Here is a 25,272-nt window from a genome sequence, read left to right as displayed (position 1 = left end):
GAATGGTGAGGGTGCCTGTCTAACTTTTCTTTTCTGTAAAAAGAACCAGCTGCCTTCAGGCAGCCAGCCCTCAAGCATCACTTACAGGACCAGAGGTGAGCAGGGGGGATTCTTGGTTACTTTTCTTTGAAGGACTAGACCTCTACTTTATTTGTGAAAGGGGGTCAAGGCGGGGACAGTGGAAGTCAATTTTTTTGAGTGTTGATGTAGGGACAAGACACGACTGTGACGAGCTGCTTTCGCCAATTTAACACCAAGAAGAATTGAGGCTGCATGGGAGGAAGGCCAGGAGCAACACGAGACTGAGAGATGAATTTTCAACAGAGGCTGCAAAGCCTGTGGAGTTTAGCCAGGAGCCATGGCTCACGCCTGTAATCCCAGCACTTTGGGAGGCTGAGGTGGGCAGATCATTTAAGGTCAGGAGTTCGAGACCAGCCTGGCCAACATGGTGAAACCCTGTCTCTACTAAAAATACAAAAAAAAAAAAATAGTTGGGCATGTGTTTTCGATATTTTCAGATACAAAAATGCCAGCTATTTGGGAGACTGAGGCATGGGCATCACTTGAACCTGGTAGGCAGAGGTTGCAGTGAGCCAAGATCATGCCACTGCACTCCAGCCTGGGTGACAGAGTGAAATCCTGTCAAAAAAAAAAAAAAAAAAAAGCCTGTGCAGTTTGAAAGAGCAGAATGAAAAGACATTGAGGGAGATGCTGAAGCATGGCCCCCATCTCCCGTGACCCGTAACCCAGGGGTCGCCGCCTCCCTAGCCCAGGTGCCAGCAGAACCGAGTCTTCTCTGGTCTTCCTCCCGGTGTAGGGGTGGGAGGCAGTTTCTTTAGGTGTCAGACCAGTGCCTGGAGTAAGAAAATGTTCTTAAATGATTGTGTAAAGAAGTACGAAAGAAACGGAGAAAGTGAGAAAGGGAGAGAGTGAGAGAGGAAGGAAGGAAGGAAGAAAGAAAGGTAAGGAGGGAGGGAGAGAGGGAGGGAAAGGACAAAGGGCAAAGAAGGCAGGGGGAAAGAAATTCTCTGCATCAGTTATAATAAATACATAATGGCATTAGGTTCCCCAGCTTGGAGGCTCTTCACACAGTCCTTCCCAACTGGCACTTCAGAGGAAGGATTTAGAGATTATTCATCTGGAAATCTGATGCCTCTCTCTCATTTGGTTACTAAAAAAAGTGAATTTTTAGACTCAAGAATGAGTGATTAGTGGAGGTGGCATAGTCTGTGTGTGACCCTGACCTGCCCTCTGTGCCCCTCCCTGGGACCAGGATTAACCCCTCGCTCCCTTGTGATGAGGAGTGAGGGACAGCCGTCTCCTAGGGAGGAGAAAAAGACCTGCCTGCCTATGTGTGCCTGGTGGCTTCAGGCAGAACTTAGATAAGCACATGTCTAGTTCAGCTCTTTGTTTTCCTGGGTTTGGGCTCCCCAGACATGGCACATTAGAACCTCCCATTTCTCCACTCTTCTGGGTCAAATTCTGACTCGTAGGTTGTAGGCTAGAGAGAACTGCGATGGAGAAGGAGGAGGTGCAGGGCGCGTGGGTGTGGATGGGCAAGGTGGGGAAGAGCAGGTGGACAGATGGCAAGATGAGCGGCCTTAAGTTTGAGGGGCAGAAAGACCCCTGCTTCACCCCCAGTGCACCCTAGCAAGGCTGCCGGTTTGCAATAGTCTCAACTTTCCCATTGGAGAGCGCTCGAGATTGGCCCGGGGAGACCCTCAAAGTGTTTTCCCAGGGCATGTCACTCTGGGTCAGAGGGCCGGCCTCACAGGCTGCCTCCCTTTCTTTCAGCAGACCCTCCTGCCCTCCTTTGCTGGCGACGGCCTCTCAAATGCAGATGGCTGCGCTCCCTTGCCTGGGTTTTACCCTGCTTCTCTGGAGCCAGGTACCAGGGGCCGAGGGCCAAGAATTCCAATTTGGGCCCTGCCAAGTGAAGGGGGTTGTTCCCCAGAAACTGTGGGAAGCCTTCTGGGCTGTGAAAGACACTCTGGTGAGTAAAGTGCTGTTCTGGACCCCATCGCGGGGGTTCCTGGGGGCAGTGGGCCGGTGGGGCGAGGGGATGCTATTTTATGATTCTGGAGTCCTTCACAGCTTGCTAATCAGTTTCCAGTTTCCCATATAATAACTCTATGAGGTCAGAAGGCACCACAAGCCCCATTTACACATGAGGAAACTGGGGCTCAGAAAAAATGTGGGCAGCCTCGAGTGAAATAAGCAGTGCCCAAGGGAAACCGTGAAGAGAGCTAGATTCATCCAGGCTTCGTCCCTAATGGAGTCTTCGGCTCTAAATCTGAGAACTGGAATGAGTGGCTGGGCTGCAGAGGAAGCTCCAAGGGCAAGAGGCAGCTCTGGGGTGCAGGCTGTCCTCCTTCACATCCTGCTTCCTCACCACATGGAATATGGAGCCAAAATCCTGCCCATAGTGGTTCTTAAAGCAGATAGGCTTATTTCCTCCCATCTCAAATGACCAGAGGCATCAAACAGCTTCCTTATCAAATCTATGTTCAGGCTCTAAGAATAAGAAGAACTCCTGGGACTCCATTTGCTCCTGGGGCGCCAAGCTTAGTCATTTTCGTGGCTGCAAACTTGTCTCCCCTCCCCATGGGCCAGCTCAGCCCAGCCCTTTCTGGGTCCTCCTTTGGTCCCTCTGGCCTTTGAGGTCTCACAGACTGGATAGATTTAGGGGGTCCAGGGAAGCAGCACATATTTGCAGAGCTGGTTTCTATGCTGACCCCTAACCTGGAGACATGTTTCCTTTCTGTTTGCAAAGTGAGCTCATGACTTAAAGTAATACCTAACAAAAGGATTCATCTTTTCTGTCACCACAATCAGGCAGAGTATGTTATCAAGGATGGGTCACCATCTTCTCATCACCCATCTAGTGGGCACAAACCTACTGAGCCCTGAGCCCTGAAAGATGTGGCACTTCAGGAGCTTGAGGGGGCTAGAGTGTAATTGCTGTGTCCAAAGATAGTAGTTTCTCCTCATTTCTTCTGTTCTCAGTCATTTTCCAGCCAACTCTATATCACCAAGTCCAAGTTCAAGCCCTTTTCAGGGTCCATCATATCCCCATAGCTGTTAACGAGGCCATGTGGCATAGAAGAAAGAGTATTAACCAGATGGGCAGTCAGGAATCCTGGGAACTAGGCTGCGTCTGCCACTGGTTGATTATGTGACCTGGAGCAGGTCATTTCTCTCCCTGGGTCTTGGTTCCTCCTCTCAAACAAAGATGCTGCTCTCCATGGCCCCTGAAGGCTCCTACAGATCTAAGGTTCATCATCACCTTCTAGAAGATCCCTATCTCTGCTGTGCTTATCTTGCCTTGGGTGGCATGTGGGTTGTTCCTTCAGGGGGTCAGGGTGGGCAGAGGCCTTGGCTCAGCAGTGACCCAGACCTTCCCCAGGATGCTGAGAGCTGTTACCTTGTCCACACCCTGCTGGAGTTCTACTTGAAAACTGTTTTCAAAACCTACCACAATAGAACAGTTGAAGTCAGGACTCTGAAGTCATTCTCTACTCTGGCCAACAACTTTGTTCTCATCGTGTCACAACTGCAACCCAGTGTGAGTAGCACAGGCTCTGGATACTGGCAGCTCTGGGTTCAAGTCTAGGTCTGCTTCCAATCTGCTGGGTGACCTTCTGCAAAGTACTCCACCTCCCTGGGCTTCAGTTTGTTATCTGTAAAATGGGGATGATCACTCCTGCCTGGCAGGATTGCTGCGAGAATTAGAGCAGGCAGCCCCTTTCGCAAGGTGGGAGTTTGGTATTGGTTGCCTTGGGGATGCAGGATTCAGCCCTGGGCTCTCAGGCTTTGGGAGGCCCTTTGGCATCACCAGCTCCTACCTAAAAATTGGCACAACTTCTTTTCCCATGTTATACAGCAAGAAAACGAGATGTTTACCATCAGAGACAGTGCACACAGGCGGTTTCTGCTATTCCGGAGAGCATTCAAACAGGTAAGGCCAAGACTTGAGAGCTTGCCCATCCAGCAGAATGGACTAGTCTGAACCACCATACGAGGGCTCCTCAGAGACCCAGTGCAGAATGTAATGCAGGGGACACCATCAGCTTTGCCCTAAAGCCCCCTGACTTAGCAGGTGCACAGGTACATTTGCAGAATCATCGTAAACTAAGTGGTCTTTTTTCTTCCAGTTTTCAAGTTAAAGTGCTTTTATATTTCCCTACAAGATGATTTTACTAGAGGAACTTTCCCTGTGTTCTGTAGGTATTCGAGCTGGGCAACTGAAGTCAGAAGAAATGGAGAAAGAAGGGAGACACCCTACCCCCACCCCATACACATTTGCAGTATTTTCCATGATGCTCAACTGGTCTAGTTGTGAAAAACACTTATGGGAAATTATTTTTGCTTTTCCAAAATTATGACAACAAAGAAAACCCAAATTTCATCCCCAGCCTCCCTCAAAACATAAATGATTTTGATCACTTTTTTTTCTGAGGAAGAGATGCATCAGCCTTTAAATACATGGTGAAGAGCAATAACATCTGATGGAGAGGGGCCACCTGGGCTCATTTCACCTGCACAGTGGATTCAGGTGGTGGGCCATATCCACCCCATACTGCAGTTTGTGGTTCCTGTTGTTAGGGGTGCCATACATCTTTCCCTTATTCTTTGCCCACTGATACTCACTAGCCTGTTTGTCCTCACTCCTGAAGCAGATAAACATGTGTAGATGGAGGAAAATTGACAGGCAGGTGGGCTCATCAGAGGCCATCCCAAAGGTAACCCATCCCTTGGATTGGAGTCAGGTCTATTTTAGGCATGGCAGGTTGGAAGAAAGACTATTCTCATAGCTAACATGGCTGACCTTCAACCCTCTTTCCCCTTTAGTTGGACATAGAAGCAGCTCTGACCAAAGCCCTTGGGGAAGTGGACATTCTTCTGACCTGGATGCAGAAATTCTACAAGCTCTGAATGTCTAGACCAGGATCTCCCTCCCCCTGGCACTGGTTCGTTCCCTGTGTCATTTCAAACAGTCTCCTTTCCTATGCTGTTCACTGGACACTTCACGCCCTTGGCCATGGGTCCCATTCTTGGCCCAGGATTATTGTCAAAGAAGTCATTCTTTAAGCAGCACCAGTGACAGTCAGGGAAGGTGCCTCTGGATGCTGTGAAGAGTCTACAAAGAAGATTCCTGTATTTATTACAACTCTATTTATTAATTAATGTCAGTATTTCAACTGAAGTTCTATTTATTCATGAGACTGTAAGTTACATGAAGGCAGCAGAATATTGTGCCCCATACTTCTTTTCCCCTCGCAATCCTTGCCACACTGTGGGGCAGTGGATGGGTGCTTAGTAAGTACTTAATAAGCGGTGGTGTTTTTTTTTTTTTTTTTTTGGCCTGTCTTTGGATTGTTAAAAAACAGAGAGGGATGCTGGGATGTAAAACCGAGCTTTAGAGCATGAAAATCACACTGTCTTCTGATATCTACAGGGACAGAGCATTGGGGTGGGGGTAAGGTGCATCGGTTTGAAAAGTAAATGATAAAATGTGGATTAAACTGCCCAGCACAAAGCAGATCCTCAATAAACATTTCATTTCCCACCCACACTCACCAGCTCACCCCATCATCCCTTTCCCTTGGTGCCCTCCTTTTTTTTTTAACCTAGTCATTCTTCCCTAATCCGCCACTTGAGTGTCAAGCTGACCTTCCTGATGGTGACATTGCACCTGGATGTACTGTCCAATGTGTGATGACATTCCCTGCTAATAAAAGACAACATAACTCAAGTCTGGCAGACTTCCTTCTCTATTTCTGGATGAATGCCCAGTGAGACTGTATTGTACAGCCGGAAAAGGCCTTCTTCCCAATAGCAAGGCTGTGCATCTAGCCTCAAGCTCTGGCTGAACTTTGTGGTCGACATCAATCTAAAGATACAGTGTGTGACTATAATCTTGTTCCAAAAACCTAGGCAAAGAGTATATGTAGGAGGTGAGATATCTCTTCCGTGACATAAGTGCTTTTGCAGAGCCGTGGCCACCCAGGAACTCCTGACTGCTTTCCTTCCCCTCCTTGCTATACATTGTCTGGAACCGGCTAAGAAATGGGGAACATTTGTGAAAGCCAAGAAATGTAATGGTTTTGGATGAATAAAATAGACCAAATTTAAGGTAAGTGCACAAATATCAGTGTCAGGCTATGGAAGAAAGATAAAGAGATGACAAATAGTTTTTTTGTTTTTTTTTTTTTAGAGGGAAGATGCTGAGGTCAGGGCACTTATATGCATCGAGTGATGGAGACAGAGTAAAGAGAATTTATGGATATATATGCATATCTCGCTAATAAGTTTGGTTTATCATCACATCAAGACAAATTGCCTTTAGCATAGAACTTGAGATAAGTAGACATTCACTAGCAAGTGCTAACATTTGGATCAGGGCAAAGGCATTTCCAGGAGTGTTTTTATACCAGACCCCTGCCTAGTCCATGGGGCTGAGGCATGTCCACATAACTCAGAGCAAGAGCCTTCTATCTGTGTAAGACCCAACCCTGGGAAGGATGCCCGAGACAACAGCTATGCCTCTGCCCCAGCCTGATGCCATCTGATCTAGAGCCTGGGCAGCAATAACCTTGTGGTCAAAGATACGGAAGAAATGCTCTGAAAATCCCACAGCCTGTTCGATGGCTTGGAAAGGAAGCAAGTGGCATTGGGACAATTGCTTTGCATGCCTACAGCTTACCTGTCAATTACAAGGGGCTGCCAAGGTGTGCAAGAGGACCTGGGGGCAGAGCCATGCTTAGGGCACAGATAGATGGGGATGGGAGTCGAGATGGGGCATGGGAAGTGATGAGAGCTCTAAGAACACATGAAGCAGGTATTGGACATCAGCAGACAGATGAGACCCCCTGGCACCACAGTCTGAGCCTGGGGTTGGGGGACAGCTGGGGAGTTGTCAGGCAGGAACATTGATGTAGTCATCTGAATCACTGTCCTCCATCTTGGTGGCAGGCTGGTGGTAGAGACTCACGTATTCACAGCTGGTCTTCAGAGATGGGGCATGGAGCCAGGGAGATTCAGACACCTGGGGACAATGAAAGAAGCATCACTGGATCTGGGTAGGGTGATTTTAATATCTCCCCAGGTGGATTTTCATAGCGGGCAATGGGGCATGGGCATGGGCATGGCTGCTGAGTTCCAGAAGGCAAAGACACAGAGATGGTTCAGCTTCATCAAGTGGAGTAGCCCTGGGGATTTTCAGGGTAGTGCCTCACCTGAGATAACTGGAAAACACTGAGACCTAATGTGGGCAGGAAATGCCTTAAATGGGGCTCAGAGTAAAATCATGTGGCTAAGCATGGGCCTGATAGAGACCCGGCTGCCAGAGGAGTATCCCCTCGGGGATAAGATGCTGTGACATATGGAATAAATATGCATCTTCTTAGGGAGTTATTCAGAAGTAGAGTGAGTCATCCTCGGCACCTCTCTAAGGGCTCAGAGACGCTTTGATGTGGCGTCGTGACAGTGCATTCCAGGAAGGGGGATGGATGGTGAAGGGGATAAGATGGTAGCCCACATGGAACACTGGTGCTCCTCTTCTCCGGACGGAAACTTCAGGATCATCCACCTTGAGGACAGTCAGTTCTCAGAAGACAGGACTGTGCCAGTGACCCCAACATGGCACAGTTACTATCGCATCCACTGAGGAAGGCCACAAGGGGGACGGTTATGTATTTAAACACAAGCTCTAAGCATTAGACGTCCAGCAGCCTGAATATAGTAGGCATTCAGGAAGTACTCATTGAAAGGAACTTTTATATATTTTGTACTTTACTATAGAGGGAAGCAGCAGCAGCAGCTTGCTTTGAAAATATGTCTTCCATCAGTCAAGGAAGTAAGAAGCCACAAAGCAGAAAAGAAAAAAAGAGAGAAGTTTGAAAAGAAAAGTAATAGTGAGAGCAAAGAAAACTAAGAAACAAAATTACATGGTCCTGGTATAAATGTCAGTGAGGATGAAACTCAGTCAAGTAATCAATGAAAGACAGCTAATAAGCACATGTTGGTAGCACTCCACTTAGATGATATAAGACCAGTCGAGAAAGACCTGGATCCCAGAACAGCTCAAGATGTCAACCCGAAGCAAATTAACTAGCACATAACAATAGGAGAAATGATACACAAAGTTGGAGGTGACACAGAGAAAAGAGAGATGATCAAGATAAAGTTTCCAGGGTGAGAAGGAAGGTGGTAACATCTGAGCTTCCTTTAGAGGCCAAAGAAGAGGCTGAGGACAGGGAAGAAGATGAGGCTGAGGATGGGGAAGAGGATGAGGCAGAGGAAATCCTCGATGTATGACACGGTTTTTCGTTTTTGTTAACTTAAACGAACTTTGAAAAAAGTGAGCAAGCCCTTTGTTAGTTTTTCACACAATCTTCTATTATGTTTTAATTAACTTTCTTTGTCTGATAATAGAGATGGTTTTAGATTTGCTAAAAAGAAACAAAAATTTATCTTTCACTGCCGGTTATAGTTCATCATTTGAGATTAACTTATTTGGCTTAAGAAATGGAAATGCTCTCCATGGAAGCTATAATAATGAGTCATTAAGCATAGGCACCTTTTTGTAAATTTGTTCCATCAAGATTTTTGCCCTTCATAGTGGCAATGAGAGTTTCAAGTAGAGAGGCAGGGTCAGCTTGGAACGAGGTGCAGACCCAGGTGAGGGTCTGTGTGGTCACAGGGCAGTTTTAGAGAAAAGGGCTGCTGGAAAGAAGGAGTAGACAGACAGTGTTGCGTCTGTCGTCCCTCCTGGTTGCTGCACCATCCTCTGGAGTCAATGGTCAGTATTCAGGTACCAGGACCTTGTGCACATATTTTCGAAGCAAGCTGCTGCTGCTTCACTCTTTAGTAAAGTACAAAATATATCAAAGTTCCTTTCAATGAGTACTTACTGAATGCCTACTATGTTCGGGCTGCTGAACACTGCCACGCGGGTGTGAACCTTCTCTAGCGGGGGTAGGGAAGGGCAAGCCGGAGAAGCTGGAGGGGACTGCGCAGAACCGCCTCTTGTTGCTGGGTACCACTCTCCTCTTTGTAGCCAGGCCCACGATTGACCAGCTGGGGATTAAATTTCTCAGCCTGCCTTGAAGGGAGGGTCACTACATGGTTAAGTTTCAGCCTCTAGGATGCAAGTGGAAATGGTGAGAAAAGTCAGGGTCACGGGCTTAAGAAGCAGCATTCTCTTCCTCCCTCCTGTAAGCTGGGACGTGCACACGGTCCTGGTGCCTGAGTACTGACCATGGAGCTGGCAAGACTCCAGAAGCTGGTGCAGCAACCAGACGGAGGGAGTGTCAGTCCCGAGACGACCTCTTGGCTCACTGGCTCAGGCCACCTCTTCCTGTCCCTGTCTCTGAGCCTTTACTTGGGGAGGGGGAAGTAGGCTTCCACCGTGTGGGCCCTGTCTTTTGGAGTCTGCTGCATTAGCTTAGTCTACACGGGAATTAAACAAGGGATTTTCTTTTCCCAGGCAGCTGCCGAAGATGGCGGAGGTGCAGGTCCTGGTACTTGACGACGGAGGCCATCTCCTGGGCCCCCCTGGCGGCCATCGTGGCTAACTAGGTACTGCTAGGCTGGAAGGTGGTGGTCGTACGCTGCGAGGGCATCAACATTTCTGGCAATTTCTACAGAAACAAGTTGAAGTACCTGGCTTTCCCCCGCAAGCGGATGAACACCAACCCTTCGCGAGGTCCCTACCACCTCCTGGCCCCCAGCCGCATCTTCTGGCACTCGTGCGAGGCTTGCTGCCCCACGAGACCAAGTGAGGCCAGGCCGCTCTGGACCGCCTCAAGGTGTTTGACGGCATCCCACCTCCCTATGACAAGAAAAAGCCAATGGTGGTTCCTGATGCCTTCAAGGTCGTGCGTCTGAAGCTTACAAGAAAGTTTGCCTATCTGGAGCGCCTGGCTCACGATGGTGGCTGGAAGTACCAGGCAGTGACAGCCACCCTGGAGGAGAAGAGGAAGGAGAAGGCCAAGATCCACTACCGGAAGAAAAAACAGCTCATGAGGCTACGGAAACGGGCCAAGAAGAACGTGGAGAAGAAAACTGACAAATACACAGAGGTCCTCAAGACCCACGGACTCCTGGTCTGAGCCCAATAAAGACTGTTAATTCCTCATGTTTGGCCTGGCCTGCCCTTCCTCCATCGTCGCCCTGGAATGTGCGGGACCCAGGGGCAGCAGCAGTCCGGGTGCCACAGGCAGCCTGGGACATAGGAAGCTGGGAGCAAGGAAAGGGTCTTAGTCACTGCTTTCTGAGGTTACTTGAAAGCACTCAGAGAATTGTGCAGGTGTAATTTATCTATGACCAATAGGAAGAGCAACCAGTTACTATTAGCAAAAGGGAGCCGGAAGACTAATTGGAGGGGCCCTACCTTGTGAATGGGGCGTCTGTTTAACTTTCCGCCTGGTCATATAAGTCTGCAGCTGTTAGAATGTGCAAGCGCTTGGGGACAGCATGAGCTTGCTGTTGCACAAAGGGTATTTATAGAAGCATAGACGGGGAAGATGTACGACCAAGGGGTTACAGGCATTGCCTGTGCTCCTCACCTGTATTTTGTAATCAGAATCAAATAAATTATTTTTAAAGAAAAAAAAAACAGGGATTTTTACCACACCCTTTAAAAAAACTTTATTCTGGGTTCTGCGTGTTTTGGACACTGTAGGCTGCTTTAGAGAATAAAAAGCTTTCTCATCTCAATTCTTAAACAAAAATGAATGGATAAAGGCTTTCTACCCAACCATCAGTGACCCTGAGTGGAAACGAGAGTTCCCTCCGTCCACTCTAGATTTAAAGATGAATCCTCCTCTCTCAAGGTGTTGAACCCTGTCTACATCTCTCCCAAGTCATCCTCTAGACCAGGCTTAACCGCCTCCAGAGAAGGGTAAATTACCTCCTTTCACCTTCAAGAGTTTACTAGAAAGTTCTCGCGCACAGGAAGGTGAAACTGTCTAGGTAGCTTCCACCTCCCTAGGACCCCCTAGAAATCTAATCTCCTCCAGGAGAAAGCCTTTCACCTAACTGTGGAGCTGCCACCTATCATTCTCTGCTAAGCCAGCTGCATCCAGCACGCAGGTATCCCATGACAACTGCTTGGCTAGAAGCCCAGAACCAGGTCTTCCACAGTTCCCGGTATTCAACCTCCTGACACCAAACAAGGAGGAAACTAAAACAACTTGTTCCTCGGCTCAGGGTCCAGGAGCTGCTGGGAAACCCGCTCTCGGGATCGCGGCGGCGGCGCGGGAAGCCACACTTGGGTCCCCGCCCAGGGCTGGGGCCGCCCAGTCGGGCCGCGGCTGCCAATCAGGGCAGGAGCGGAGCTTACCTGCAGCGGGGCGGGGGGCAACGGCGCTCCGGGGCCTGGAACGGGGGCCTCCCCCTTGCCTGGGGAAGAGCGAGGGCGAGGTGAGGCGGTGGCCGAGGCTCCCGCCCCACCATCATGCTACTGCCCCCAGCTCCACCCCGCCCCACCCCCAGCTTCACCCTGCGGGAAGCCCTCGCACCTAGGAGCGCGCCCCGCTGCGCCCGGCTTTCCCGGAGCCAGCGCACTCTTTCCGCTCCTCCCCATGGCCCGCCCGGCAGCTCACCTGCAGCGTCCGCTCCACGAGCGCGCCGCGGGCAGGCGCTGTAGATGTTGTTTTGGGAGCGCGGTCGCGGCGACCCGCGGGGCCTCTGGGAACTCTCCAGGGCGCGCATCCTCACGGCCAGTCGGCGGGCCCGCCTGGAGAGGGCTTCCCCACAAAGCCACAGGAAGAGGGAGGAAAATGGCATCAGAGGCCCGTGCCACCCTCCCCAAACGAAAGGCTGCCTCCTCCCTCGGGCTTGGCAGTGTCTGACCTGGAGATGCTCCAAGCGTGGGGAATGTACGAGGCACGGCCTTGCCCTGCCCGGAAGACCAAAGGGCCCAGGCCGCTCTCCTCCTCAGACCAGTGGCCACCACTTCCCTACACCCCAGGCTGCTCATCAAATGCTCCCTGAGTTTCCCATGGAAGTTCAAAAGGGGTTCTGAACGCTCTGGGCTCTTTGGGCAGCTCAGCTCTCCCTACCCAAGCCCCCAGCCCAGCCGCTCACCTTTCCTCCTCTCGACAGCTCTTTTCACCACCAGCCCCAGAAGTGCCAGCAGAAAAAGGCCCAGGATGGTCGGGACCAGGATGTGAAATCCTTGGCCTTCCCGCCCAGACTGTGAGCCATAGTCCAATGCTCTGGGGAGGGAAGGAAAGGGAGAGAGGGAGGAAGAGATTATTAAAGGAGGTAGGTTGAGGGCGTGCTCCTGTGCAGCCAGCGTTTTTGGAGATGGCTTACAGGTTTGTCCTTTTGTTAACAGAATTCATTCCACTCCCCCCTCAAAAAGACTTGCCTATGGAGTCACGAAACTTGAATTCAAATTCATATTCCGCCTTTTACTGGTCGTGTGATCTTGAACGAGTCTCCTAAACTCTCTGAGCCTTATCTCTCCATAAATAGGTATAGTAAAATCTATTTCACAGAACTGTTATGAGGATGAAATAAGAGTGGATATAAGGAATTTAATGCACCTTCCAGTGTTCAGCACCTCAGTTTCTTCACGAGATTATTGCAGATATTGACTGGGCTAGCTCCTTATAATGGTGGGGAAAAGGCTGTTTTTCTCATAGTGCTCCTTCTGCCTAGTTTTCCCCTCAATTTTCTCTGCATATTGAAATCTTACTTTTCTTAAAGGATATTGTGTAAGTCCTCTTTTCTTCCTAATTATGGTAAGCCAGATTTGTGTGTGTGTGTGTGTGTGTGTGTGTGCTTTGGGTTTCCAATTCTGTGGTCATGCCTGTTTCAGACTTTATCACAGTCAGACTTCTGTTAGTAAGATCTGGACATTGCATATTGTCATCTTCTTATATCTTCAGGACATAGCACAATGCCCACCACATAGCAGAGAATAAGAAAATGCTGGTTGGACTTGATGTTTTCCCTGCCAATAGGTAGGAATCAAGAGCCCTGGTTCTATCTGAAACCACTTGGTTCTCATGGCCCCAGTTTCTCCTACCTATAGAACCCAAATGATTTTGGAGGTCCTCTTTCTCACTACCACCTTTGTCTTTGCTTATGCAAAACCAATTTTGATTATTATAGGGTTTTTTTTTGGAGTCTGCTATAATGCTTCTCCCTAGTGGTATATTGCAGTACTTCCTTGGACTGCACCTCAGCCTTTAGACTGGTGCTGTCCAGGAGAAACATGAGTCACATACGTAATTTTAAATTTCCTAGTAGCCACATTAAAACAGTAAAAAGAAATGGGTGAAAGTAATTTCATATTACTAGTTTAATAGTTAATTTTATTTTTATTCTCATTTAGTTCTTCCCCATAAAAATAGATCTGAATGAATCTAAGTGACCGGAAGAGCTGGGTCTCACTTCTTTCTACAGGATCAATGCTGGGGCGTTGACAAGTGTGTTTTTGTTAAAGGAACTAATGAGTTAATGAGCTATACTCATTAATATAGGTGGTATATTTCGCAATGGCCTAGAGACAAAGCCAAGGAGGGTGTCTAATAATGGACATTGCAGTGGGTTTCACTGGATCTCTTAATTCTAGCCTAACTCTAGATCCTGGACAGTGGTCTCTTACCTCTGCCTGTGCAGCCTGGTGTGGTGGTTGTAGCTGGGCGTCTGGGGCTTGAGCAGCCCCTCCAGAGCTGAGATTTTTGAGGCTGTAGAGGATGGCAGGAAGGTTGGGGGCTTGTCACCTGCTACTGAAGATGCTCTGGACACTCGAGGGCGGTGGGTGATTTGGGTGGTGGGGGAGGAGTGGTGGACTGGAGGGACCTTGGTCCTTTGAGCTGGTGTGGTAACTGCAGGAGGTAGCAGGAAAAAGTGATGTTCCTTTTATAACTCTATTCTCCAACAGGATTAGGTCACCACCTCTTTCCACAACATATCCTTCCCTTTTATGCAGACTACTTTTGTTCTTGCAGTCCTCAGGGCCTAAAATCCTTTTTAACATGCCATCTAGGCCTAGTCAATTCCAAGTATATTTGCTTCAAATACCATTTCTTCCAGGAAGCCTTCCCTGACTTCCCAGGTAGAAGAGCTTGCCTCTCTCTGAGCAGGGGGAAAACCTTTTTTTGTAGTTCTACTCCCGCTCTGCCTTGTGCTGTATTTTTGTGCTAATCTGTTCTTCCCCATCTCACACCTATCAGTCACAACCTTGGCTACATGATCTGTTCAATTACACTATCCCTCTTGGCTCTTAGCAGGGTTACCTAGTGTAATAATGTTCAATTAATGTGTCGACCTCATAGGCGTGTGGGATAATATGATGGAAATATTGCATGCCAAAATGCATTTAAAACTGGATGATGATATCAAAATGTAAAGGTATCGTTAGTATGAACATCCTTAATCTTTTAGTTGCAAAATAGAGTTAAAATCATTAGATGCCAGCAGGTGGAAGACAGCCCTACGGGAAGCACGAGACATGATGATCTCCAGCTGGGAAATGTCTGCCCAGTCTTGGTTTCCGCAGTCATTCATAAAAAGAGCTAGATTTTGTGAGTGGAGCACAGACATCATTGCTTGTGGTGCCACCTGGTGGTAATATTAAGTTCTGCAGCTAGGACTAGGTGACCTGACTATCGGACAGGCTTGAAGGACATGGACAGTAGATCTCAGGCAGATATGTACCCTCTCTAAAGGCAGGGAATACACACCTAAGACTCAGCTCAGCTCTGCCAGCCACTCTATGAACTGAACATAGACCCCCTCCTCCATTTTCACACTGCCACAGCATCTCACCCACCTCTCCTACCCTTGCTATGGTGAACTGACCTCTGGTTACGAATTTGGAAGAACTGGTATATGCAGGCATCTGGAACAAATAGGGCAGATGAAACCATTTTGGAGTCTTAGCCATTGGCTGCTCTTCCCATGATGGCTCGTATTCTATTGGAAGGAAGAGGAATATGTTGGTGGTCTCTAGGAGGAGACTGAGGCTTGGGTGTAAACTGAAGCTAATTCAGCCAAGTGGATGACTGTGAGGGGATGAGGGCAGGGTCCACTGAAAGAAGCAGAAAAGGAGCTGGGTTGGGGGCTTCCCTGGAGGAAATACTGGTTCCCCCAGTCCAGTCAACATTCCCTGCAAAATCAGCAAAGGTCATTGGGATTCTAGGCTGTTGAATTACTGCTGCATATGTGTGGGGAACTCAGAGGAGGAAAGCAGAAATGCGGGATTCCAGAGAAATAAAGGATCAGGTCATAGAGTAATAAGATTGGCCTATAAATGTGGCTGGATAAATTAGTGTCTTTCCTTTATTTCTCATGGGACAATTATGTAGGATAGTTATTTCCTTTTGCTTCCAATTTCCTCCATCTCAGAGCCTCTCCTCAATCTCAAGCCTCCACTCCCCTCATGCCCTGGGTAGGATGAACAATACAAAGAGAGCATCTATCTTGTTCCTTTCATCCATGTTGGGTAGAAAATCCTGTGGACCATGGAGTTAATTGACTATGAGGTTTCATATGGATCTCAATCATTATGTGGCTTATATGGCAACAGTGTAAGAGTCTAGGGGACTGTTACAGTTAGATGGCTGTCCCAATCTTCCCAAGTGGAAACATTTTCTGGGTAGTCTGAGCCTCCAATCAGCAGAGGAACCTACCACTGTGGACATTCAGGGTGACTTTCTTGGTCTTTCCCCGGTCTGTGTTCATGCCTGCTCCACAGGCGTAGACTCCGCTGTCACTTTCGGTCAGCTGTGTTACCTCCACTAGGAACAGATTCTTGTGTGGGCGTTGCTTCAGAGTGACTCGGCCCTTGTATTCTGCCTTGATGAAGTTGGTGGTGGATACCACAGTACCGCATGTTCCAGATCCAGCCATCCGGCACAGATATATCCTCATATGCATTTCAGGAAGTGGGCACTTGATGGTAACTGATCCGCCCAGCTCCCCCTCTACCTTTACTTCTGGGAGGATCCTCAGGGCCCCTGATACTGCAGGGAGAGGAGATTAACGCAGAGGGAGCCCCATCTCTAGCTATATCCCAGCCCCATCTACTTCCCAGCTCCAGCTGTCTCTCCAACCCTAGCCCAGGCCCCAGCCCAACCTCACATTCATCCCGAGATCCAGCCCTGTCCCCATTGTTAGCCTGGCCTCAGCCTGTCCTTAGCCACAGGCTTATCCTCATTTCTTTTTTCTTTTCCTTTTCTTTTCTTTCTTTCTTTCTTTCTTTCTTTCTTTCTTTCTTTCTTTCTTTCCTTCTTTCTTTCTTTCTTCTTTCTTTCTCTCTTCCTTCCCTTCCTTCTTTCTTTCTTTCTTCTTTCTTTCCCTTCCTTCCTTCCTTCCTCTCTTTTCTCTCTTTCTTTTTCTTCCTTTCTCTTTCTTTCTTTCCCTCCCTCCCTTCCTTCCTTCTCTCTCCTTTCTTTCTTTCTTTCTTTCCTTCTTTCCTTTCCTTCCTTCCTTCCTTCCTTTCTCTCTCTCTTTCTTTTCTTTCTTTCTTTCTTTGTTTCCTTCCTTCCTCTCTCTTTTCTCTCTTTCTCTCTCTTTCTTTCTTTCCCTTCCTTCCTTCCTTCCTCTCTTTTCTCTCTCTCTCTTTCTTTTTCTTTCTTTTTTTCTTTCTTTCTTTCTTTCTTTCTCCTCCCTCCCTCCCTCCCTCCCTCCCTTCCTTCCTTCCTTCCTTCCTTTCTTTTTTCTTTCTTTCTTCTTTCTTTCTTTCTTTCTTTCTTTCTTCTTTCTTTCTTTCTTTTTTTCTTCCTTCCTTCCTTCCTTTTCTTTTTTTTTTTAATAGGATCTCACTCTATTATGCAGGCTGGAGAGAGCAGTGGTGTGATCATGACTCACTACAGCCTCAGCCTCCTGGGCTCAAGCAATCCTCCCAGCTTAGCCTCCCAAGTAGCAGGGACTACAGGTGCATGCTGCCATATCTGGCTAATTTTTGTCTTTTTTGTAGAGATGGGGTTTTCATTATGTTGCCCAAGCTGGTCTCGAACTCATGGCCTCAAGTGATCTGCCTGCCTCGGCCTCCCAAAGTGCTGGGACTGAGCCACCATGCCCAACACTTATTGTCATTTCTACCCTTAGTCTCAACTTCAGCCTTGTCCCATCCCCAACCCTATTCACAACCTCAGGCCAGCTCTATGTTAACCCCCAATCCTATGCCCTAGCGTTACCTTAATTTAACCCCCAGCTTTGGCCTCACCACCAAATCCAAACCCATAAGTACCCAGACACTAAACCTTTGAGATGATAATCAAAAGTATATCACCCACTCCAATGAGACATAATATGCCTCAGGTGACCCCAAACAGCATACAGCCCCCATGTGACCTCAGTGTGGTGCTGGGAGCATGGTGTGGTTATGTTGCAACAGGTTTTCCTTTCCAGTTTGGTTTCGCTCAGGCGCATCCATCCAGCCATTCGTCCACAGCTCTATTTATTAAATCATTCAACAAACATTTATTGAATGCCTTTCCTGTGACAGTAAACCAGCCGGCATCCTTCCCTCAGCCACAAATCATTTAGTGAGTGATACCAATCAATGGCCAGTGAGCAGTGTAATACATCCCATGAGAGATCTCACAGGGTTCCCTGGAAGGAGCAAACCCGGGCACCTGATGTAGGCTGTTGCAGGGGGTGGTGTGGTCAGAGGAAGGCTTTCTGGAATAAGCAATGTCTGAGTTGTGATCTGAAGGAATGGGTATGGAGGGCAACTGAGAGAGTGACGATGCTCATCATGGAGGCAGGGGACATAGGAGGGGAAGTGAGGGTGTGTGTGCATGTGTGCATAGGTGTGCATACACTGTATGTGTGCTGGGGAGGGACAAAAGATGTGGTTCATGAGTCCCTGACATCATAAAGCTTATGCTTTGAGTGAGAGAGGTCAGGTCTAATGCACTTGAGCCAGCTACAGAAGAGGGTAAGGCCATGTCTGATTAATTGCCAACTAAGTGGATCCCATAAGTGTCTGCATATTTCTGGGAAGAAAGTTCATAGGGTAAAGTGTGTGTGTATGGTGAGGTGGGGCTGGAAGGCTGAAGTGGGGAGAAGAGATTCTTCCAAATAGCCAGAACAGTCCCCTAACAGTCCGGGATATGAGAGAGAACATAGCATGTCCATGGACGGGAGACATTTGCAAACGTACTGAGATTTATCCACAGGGTACACATTAAGAAGAGCACTAGCGAGTTTAGTCAAACAAGAGTCAGGGATAGCTTAGGAAAGAGGTGAGGCTTGAGGCTTTGGGATAAAGACATTCTGGGCAAAGAGAAGAATTCTGACAATGGTAGAGAGGTAAAAACAATCATGGGAGGGGAAAAGGGGGTCGGGGTGGGTGGGGAGGGTTGGAGAGGGAGGACGTACAGGAGCACGTTGAGATCTAAAAGTGTAGCTGATGTAAACATGGTAGGGACAGGCAGATGGACCAGCCAAAGCCACGAGTTCTGACATGGAAACCCTCACATGAAAAACCGAGCACTGCTTTAAACCCACTGGAAATTGAGTCATGAGGTAGCTTCATAACTAGACATTGCAATGGAAAGGTGACCTGTCACAAAGTGTCAATCAACAGACAAAGACCCAATCAAAGGAAGATCTGGAGGAATCACCTCGTGCATCCAGACAGCCCCCACCTGTGTGGGAAGTTGAACGCCGAGGGTGGAAGCACATGGAAGTATTCAAATGAGACTAACCCAGCCAGGAAGGGGGTGTGAATGCCACTTTCCCAAGAGCAAGATGGTACAAAATGGGCAGGGGGAAGATAGCAGAGATGGGGTTATCACCTATGTAGCAACCTCCAGCAGCCTCAGGCCACCCAGGGTTGAGCTTTCGGTAAATCCCTGGCTTGCCTGTTCAGCTCCTTGTGCAGACCCTGGATGGATGAAGTGCAAGGAAACCTGCTGGCTATGCTGAGCTCTGGTCCACAAGGAAGCAGTAGTTGGCGATGTGAAAATGACCAGACCCCAGGAAAAAGAACCTAGTTCTCCTCAAGTTCATGGTAGCTTCTAACCTATTCCCAAGACTTAGTAAAGCAGATTTTGAAAACAGAGAAAAGTCAGATATAAGCTACTGGTTTAGATATCTAAAGTAGCACAGTGTGCATGAGACTCATCCGAGGAGAATGGCTACAATGCAGATGACCTGGTCCCGTGCTTAGGAAAGTTGACTACATCTGTCTAGGGCATGATCTAGAATTACGTGTTTTTAAACAGGTGTCCCAGGTACTCTTGCATTTCTGCAATCCTGGGCTATATAACATTTACAAATGATTCTGGGGAAGAAAGGCAGGAATGAGAGAAGGCATCTAAAGGAACCAACCTGTTCAATAGTAGTATTTTTGAGAGGCTACTAAGTAAGTGACATTAATCTCTAAATTGGTGACTTGATTTTTAGTGGTTATGGTAGGGAAGACGGAGATATGTGGCTTAAAGAATCACTCTCAATATATAAATGGATGTAAATACATGATTGGAAAATGGGAAAAAATTTTCACCATACAAAATAAGGTCAAGGTCCATAGGTCCTTGGTGGCTGGGGAGCTCTGGAGAGGGACGCTGGCACCCACTTAGGGGTGATTTTCCATGTGGAAGTGCAGATGAGGACCTAGTCAACTCAAATAAGAGCAGATCTCAGGAAGAGGAGAGCTGGCCTGTGATTTTTATGTTTATCAAACAGGGCATGGATTTTTTTTTTGAAGGATGAGAAACATCCCACTCAGCTTCTTATTTCCAAATATAGTAACCTGGGTGTGTCCAGGCCTGCAGCCTGTCACAACAAATGAAGTGTCCACCTCCTTTCAAAGGCCAGCCCCTCCACCTGTATCCCGAGTCCATCATTTTCACCTGTTTTAGAACTTCTTGTCTGCAATGATCCTGTTTCTTTCTCTGGCTATTGGAGAAAAACGGCCTTCTCATCTAGCATTGCCATAGCTTACACACATGTCCTGCTATTGCCCATCTTTTCTTCTTCTTCTTTGTTTAAGGGAGGGTCTTTCTCTGTCGCCCAGGCTGGGGTGCAGTGGCGCAATCTTGGCTCACTGCAGCCTCCACTTCCTGGGCTCAGTTGAGGCTCCCATTTCAGCCTCCTGAGTAGCTGGGATTACAGGCGCCTGCCAGCATGCATGGCAATTTTTTTTTTTTTTTTTTTTTTTTTTTTAGAGATGGGCTTTCACCATGTTGCCTAGGCTGGTCTTGAATCCCAGGCTCAAATGATCCACCCACTTCGGCCTCCCAAAGTGTTGGGATTACAGGCGTGAGCCTCCGTGCCTAGCTTTGCCCATCTTTAAAAACCCCTCAGTTGACCTTTGCCTCCCCTTCACCTGCCAACACACGTCTTTATTCTCTTTCTCAAATCAGTCATCAAATTCGCTAAATCAGATTCACTTCCATACCTCCCAATTTCTCTTCAATCCACTCCCATCACAATTTTGTGTCCAGTATTCCACTGAAACTGCTCTTGTCGAGTCACTGAAATTCTCCTGTTGCCACATGTAATGGTCACCTCTTTGTCTTCATTTCCCCTCATCCTCTCAGCGGTGGTTGACAGAATGCAACCGGCCCAGCTTGAAACACACCCTTGGTGTGGCTTCCCCAGTGCACACTCTCAACGGTGGCTCCCTGTCAGCCTGTGTTCTTCCTCTCCTTCTCTCCCACCTCTCCATCCTGGGCTAGCCCAGGGCCTGTGCCTTGGACTTCTTCTTTTCCCTGTCCTTCCTCCCTCTCTCCCCTCACTCGCTCATTGACTCCCGTGGCTTTTAAGGCTAGTGCTATAGATTCCACCAAAATGTGATCTCTGGTCTTCCTCTGAGCCCCAGACTTGCTCTGACATCTCCACTTGGACCCTACCTGAATGTGTAAGATCTATGCCAAACTTAGGACAGCTGAGAAAGAGCTGATTTCTCTTCCAAAACCTGACCTTCACATACTCTTCCAATGAACCCATCATCCACCCATCTGCTGAAGCCTAGAACTCATCTTCATGTTAAAGAATCAAGAATAAATTTTAAATGTGTGTGTGTGTATGTGTGTGTGTGTGTCTGTGTATGCTGGGTCCCAGCATCAAATGTATGTATGTATGTATGTATGTATGTATGTATGTATGTATGTATTATTATTATTAGTCAAGGTAGAAAGGTTTGAAAGCTCACACTGCATGACACTGCCTTGCTTTATTATAGAGCTCTACACAGGGCTCCAGGCAAAGTGGTCTACAGTTTGTGCCTCATGCACTGGGCCCTAGGGAGACCCACCCCAGCATTTGCAGGACCTGGAGTAGGAGTACAAATTAAGGCCCAAATATTTTTAAGTTATAAATCAAGCTAATGACTATTAAATAAAATTCGCTTTATTTCCCCAGCTTGACTAATGCACCCTCCTTGGATGTCCACTCTACTCCGTGGCCATGCAGGGAACAACCCCAAGCTTCCTGCCCCCAGCCTCTGCCCACCTTCCTTCTCATCCCTTCCTCCTGCCCACAGCACAAGGGTCCTGGTATATACATAGTAGATACCCCAGCTTGCAAGTACAGTCTTCGTCCACCCCCACCTTCTTCCCAAATAGCCACCCATGGCCACCTTTTATAGGCCAGGGGTCAACATCAAGAGGAAGACCCAAGATAGAAGCTTGCACCATCACTGAAAGGGGACCCAGAGTCATGTGGACAGGGAATTCTAGTTCTAAAAGAGAGAGTTTGGCTAGGGCATTGTGCCTCAGGCCTGTAATCCCAGCACTTTGGGAGGCTGAGGCAGGCTGATCACTTGAGTCCAGGAGTTTGAGACCAGCCTGGGCAACATGGTGAGACCCTATCTCTATTAAAAATACAAAAATTAGCCAGAAGTGGTGGCATGTGCCTGTAGTCCCAGCTACTCAGGAGGCTGAGGTGGGAGGATCACTTGAGTCTGGGAAGTTGAGGTTGCAGTGAGCCGTGATCACACCACTGCACTCCAGCCTGGCTGATGGGTGTGAGATCCTGTCTCAAAAAAAAGTGGGGTTGGGTGTGGGCTTGGGGCGTGTGCATCCCCCTGGCCTGCAAACTGCTCACCCTGTGGGTATGGGCATGAGTGGAGAAGGGTGGAGCCCACAGCAGGATCCCTTTTGGCCCAGCTAGAATGAGGGTACTTCCCAAGACAGACTGAAGTGGTGCAATTTGACAACCCTTCATTCCTTTAGGTCTTCCACTCCCCACCAAATCCCCTCTTCCTCTTCAGGCCTAAGTTTAGTTAACCATCCACCATGCCCTCCTATGTCCTACTACCTCTCACAGTGTTTGATGTTTCATGTAAACCCCATTCCGTCGGACTTTTAGAGATTTTCAATCTTCAGCTCAACAAATATCTGAGTTTCTTTCATACTCAAGACATCGCAAAGAAAGCAAACATCAATAGGAAGCCATTTTAACCCACAAGGAACTTATCACTGAATAAACCAAATTAAGATGGACACGCATTGAACATAACACAAGGCAGCTACTGGGCTTAGAAGAGGGGGCTCAGGAATGTCTACAATAAGGAGGTGAAGTTTGAGATGGACTTTGAAGAACCCATAAAAAGTGAAGGTGGCCAGATGCAGTGGCTCAAGCCTGTAATCCCAGCACTTTGGGAGGCCGAGGCGGGTGGATCATCTGAGGTCAGGAGTTCAAGACCAGCTTGGCCAACATGGCGAAACCCCATCTCTACTAAAAATATAAAATTTAGCCGGGCACGATGGCGCACGCACCTGTAATCCCAGCTACTTGGGAAGCTGAGGCAGGAGAATTGCTTGAACCCAGGAGGCGGAGGTTGCAGTGTGGTGAGATTGTGCCACTGCACTCCAGCTGGGGCGACAGAGCGAGACTCCATCTCAAAAAAAAAAAAAAAAAAGGTGAAGGTAAGAGGAAGGGTGTTCCTGGCAGAAGGCACAGCATGGGCAAAGGCATGGTGTCAGGAGTGTGTGACTTGTGTTCAAGGAGGAGTCCTGTTGGCCAGAGGTTAGGAAAGTGTTGGGGAGTATGGTTGGCTCAGAGTATGAAAGGGGGTACAGGGAGGAGGGTATATTGACTTCAGTAGGCAGTAGGAGTCATTAGAGGTTCTTGGGAGAGGTAATCCGGTGATTAAAAGTCAAGTTTAAGAAAATTAATCTGGCACTGCAGGTATCCTGAGTTAGAGAAAGTGGGAAAGATAGTTAAGAGGGGATTGTGTGTTCTTTTCCTGTCCATTTCCTCTGTTACCTTCCTAGTATCAATTGCTGCTGCTTCTTATCCCAGTAGACATGGATCTAGAAACTGCAATGATTTGGCCATTGACTGGATCAAGGTCTGAATGAGGATACATGGGAAGAGGTGGTAATTAGCCATTCTGGCATTTTGTGGCTGATGATCAGAGATACTTCAGACAGGTGAAATAGCTGGTTTGGATGGTGATCAATGAGGAATTTGAGGTAAGGTTAGGCAGTTTACATTTCAAATCTTGGTGGAATATTGAAGTAGGGGTTGCCCAGGAGACAGTTGTAAATTGAGATATGGAATTCAGGAAATAGATTAGAGCCACTGAATGGATTACAGAATTTTCATTTAGGGTTGAAAACTGGAAATTCAGGACTGAAAAAGATCTATAGAAAGAGTGTAGAGGTAAGAAGAAAGAAGTACGGAGACACTTGCTTTAAGATCCCATATTAATAGGCTAATATGTTTAGGAGAGATGACACCTTCAGCTCTTAAGAGTTAACACCTGGCTGGGCACAGTGGCTCGCACCTGTAATCCCAGTGCTTTGTGAAGCTGAGCCAGGAGGATCACTTAAGGCTACAAGTTCAAGACCATCCTGGGCAACACAGCAAGACCCCATCTCTACAAAAAAATTAAAAATTAGCTGGGCATGATGGCATGCACTTGCAGTCCCAGCTACTAGAGAGTCTGGGGTGGCAGGATCACTCAAGCCCAGGAGTATGAGACTGCAGTGAGCCGTGATCACACCACTGCACTCCAGCCTGGGTGATAGAGTTAACACCTGACTGAAACAGGAGAGTGTCTGGAGTGGAGAAAGGAGCATTAGCATGGAGTGGGGAGAGCATCCAACACCTCACGTGGTCTCCATTCTTGTCCTGCCCTAGGTGTTGGTTTGCAACTGAATCCATCCAGAAACATCAGAGCTAGAGCTACCAGGCAATTCTTCTACTTGTGGCCAATTCAAGCCTCATTCAGAGGTCTGAAGTGTTTCCCCACAGTACTTACTTGGCAGGAAGTAAAGTGGCCAAAGCCAGAAGTCCATTGTTCCTTCTAGAGTGCAAAGTCCATCCAAGAGCCCCTAGAGAGGGGGACGGAGACACGCTGCTTACTCAGGAACCCTTCACAATCTGGAGCTGGAAAGAGATTTCTAGCCCCCACGAGGAACAAAGCTTGACAATGAGGAAATGACAACTTGCCTTGTTTGCTAACTATTCTTAGGCTAAAAAGAGAGTGCTGACAAACCACAGCGGAAGTCAGGAGCTGAGAAAACATGTTGTGTGGAGTAAGAAAGGGTCACCCTGTTCAAAAGGCATCTAAGCAGTTCCTCCAGACTATTAGCAGTGACCAGGCCTGATATTCCTTTGTCTTGGTGCTTTTTCTTAGCAGGGCCTCCCGTGCTTTACGTATACTCATTGGCTTCCGTGCTGGGGTCATTTGCTTTCATTCTGTCTTCGGGATAAAAGAGCCTTATCACCAATTTTCCCCGCCTGAGAAAGGCTATATGGGCAGACACTTGGGTCTGAAGTCAGAAGATGCTGACTGTAGTCCTTACCAGTCACCAGTTAACTCATCTTTACAAACGTTTTTGAGCACCTACTATGTGGGGATACTAACTATGGACTTTGAGCAATCCATTACTTTTCTCTGAGCCTGAATTTCTTCATCTAGGAAATAAATGAAGCTGGGACTAGATGATCCCTGGCATTCCCTCCTGTCGAACATAGTTCCTGGGGACCTCACCGTAGCTCCCCAGCACCTCAGCCATCCCTCACACTTCAACTCCCCCAAGTGTCCCAAGGTGCTGCCCTGTGGCAAGGGCTCAGGCCTCTGTCCAGTGACCACCAAGGCAATGCCAGAACTGGGGTGTGACAGGTCATGCAGCCACTTTGCCTGAAGTCACGGCACCCTGGTAGAGCCCTCCTTCAGGACCCCAAGGGCCCAAGGGTAAGGCCCATGACTGATGGAGAGAGATGCTGAGGCCACAGGGCATCTTGGGAAGAGTTTTGGATGCAAGTCAGAAGACCTCAGGTCTTGTCCTGGCTTGGCACTTTCTAGCTTTGGGCAAATTTCCCTGGGCCTCAGTTTTT

The 25,272-nt window shown here is 48.0% G+C and overlaps 2 protein-coding genes and 1 pseudogene across 4 annotated transcripts; 2 read left to right on the top strand and 1 right to left on the bottom strand.

Moving 5' to 3' along the window:
- The first annotated feature begins 309 nt into the window (after window positions 1-309).
- IL24 (interleukin 24) lies at window positions 310-4,935 on the top strand. Its single transcript, XM_030812448.1, has 5 exons — window positions 310-371; window positions 1,798-1,993; window positions 3,407-3,565; window positions 3,884-3,958; window positions 4,852-4,935. Exons 1-5 carry the CDS (start codon window positions 310-312, stop codon window positions 4,933-4,935), a joined length of 576 nt encoding a protein of 191 aa, XP_030668308.1.
- A 260-nt stretch (window positions 4,936-5,195) lies between these two features.
- Window positions 5,196-24,371, bottom strand: FCMR (Fc fragment of IgM receptor). Of its 3 annotated transcripts, XM_003272968.4 has the most exons (8): window positions 24,191-24,371; window positions 15,654-15,986; window positions 14,824-14,937; window positions 13,625-13,847; window positions 12,094-12,224; window positions 11,610-11,753; window positions 11,348-11,406; window positions 6,286-7,048 (listed from the first exon to the last, which is right to left on the bottom strand). In XM_003272968.4, exons 1-8 carry the CDS (start codon window positions 24,225-24,227, stop codon window positions 6,920-6,922), a joined length of 1,170 nt encoding a protein of 389 aa, XP_003273016.2. In that variant the 5' UTR covers window positions 24,228-24,371; the 3' UTR covers window positions 6,286-6,919. The 3 variants fall into 3 exon arrangements, with proteins under 3 accessions (XP_003273018.2, XP_003273017.2, XP_003273016.2); XM_003272970.4 differs by lacking the exon at window positions 15,654-15,986 and having other exon boundaries at window positions 5,196-7,048; XM_003272969.4 differs by lacking the exon at window positions 12,094-12,224 and having other exon boundaries at window positions 5,196-7,048; window positions 24,191-24,314.
- Window positions 9,504-10,141, top strand: LOC100583200 (annotated as a pseudogene).
- Window positions 24,372-25,272: the final 901 nt, after the last annotated feature.

Source organism: Nomascus leucogenys, chromosome 5 (genome assembly GCF_006542625.1).
Source record: "Nomascus leucogenys isolate Asia chromosome 5, Asia_NLE_v1, whole genome shotgun sequence".
NCBI classification, from domain to species: Eukaryota; Metazoa; Chordata; class Mammalia; order Primates; family Hylobatidae; genus Nomascus; species Nomascus leucogenys.
Note: the sequence above shows the minus strand (reverse complement) of the source record. Positions and strands in the feature narration are given on the sequence as shown.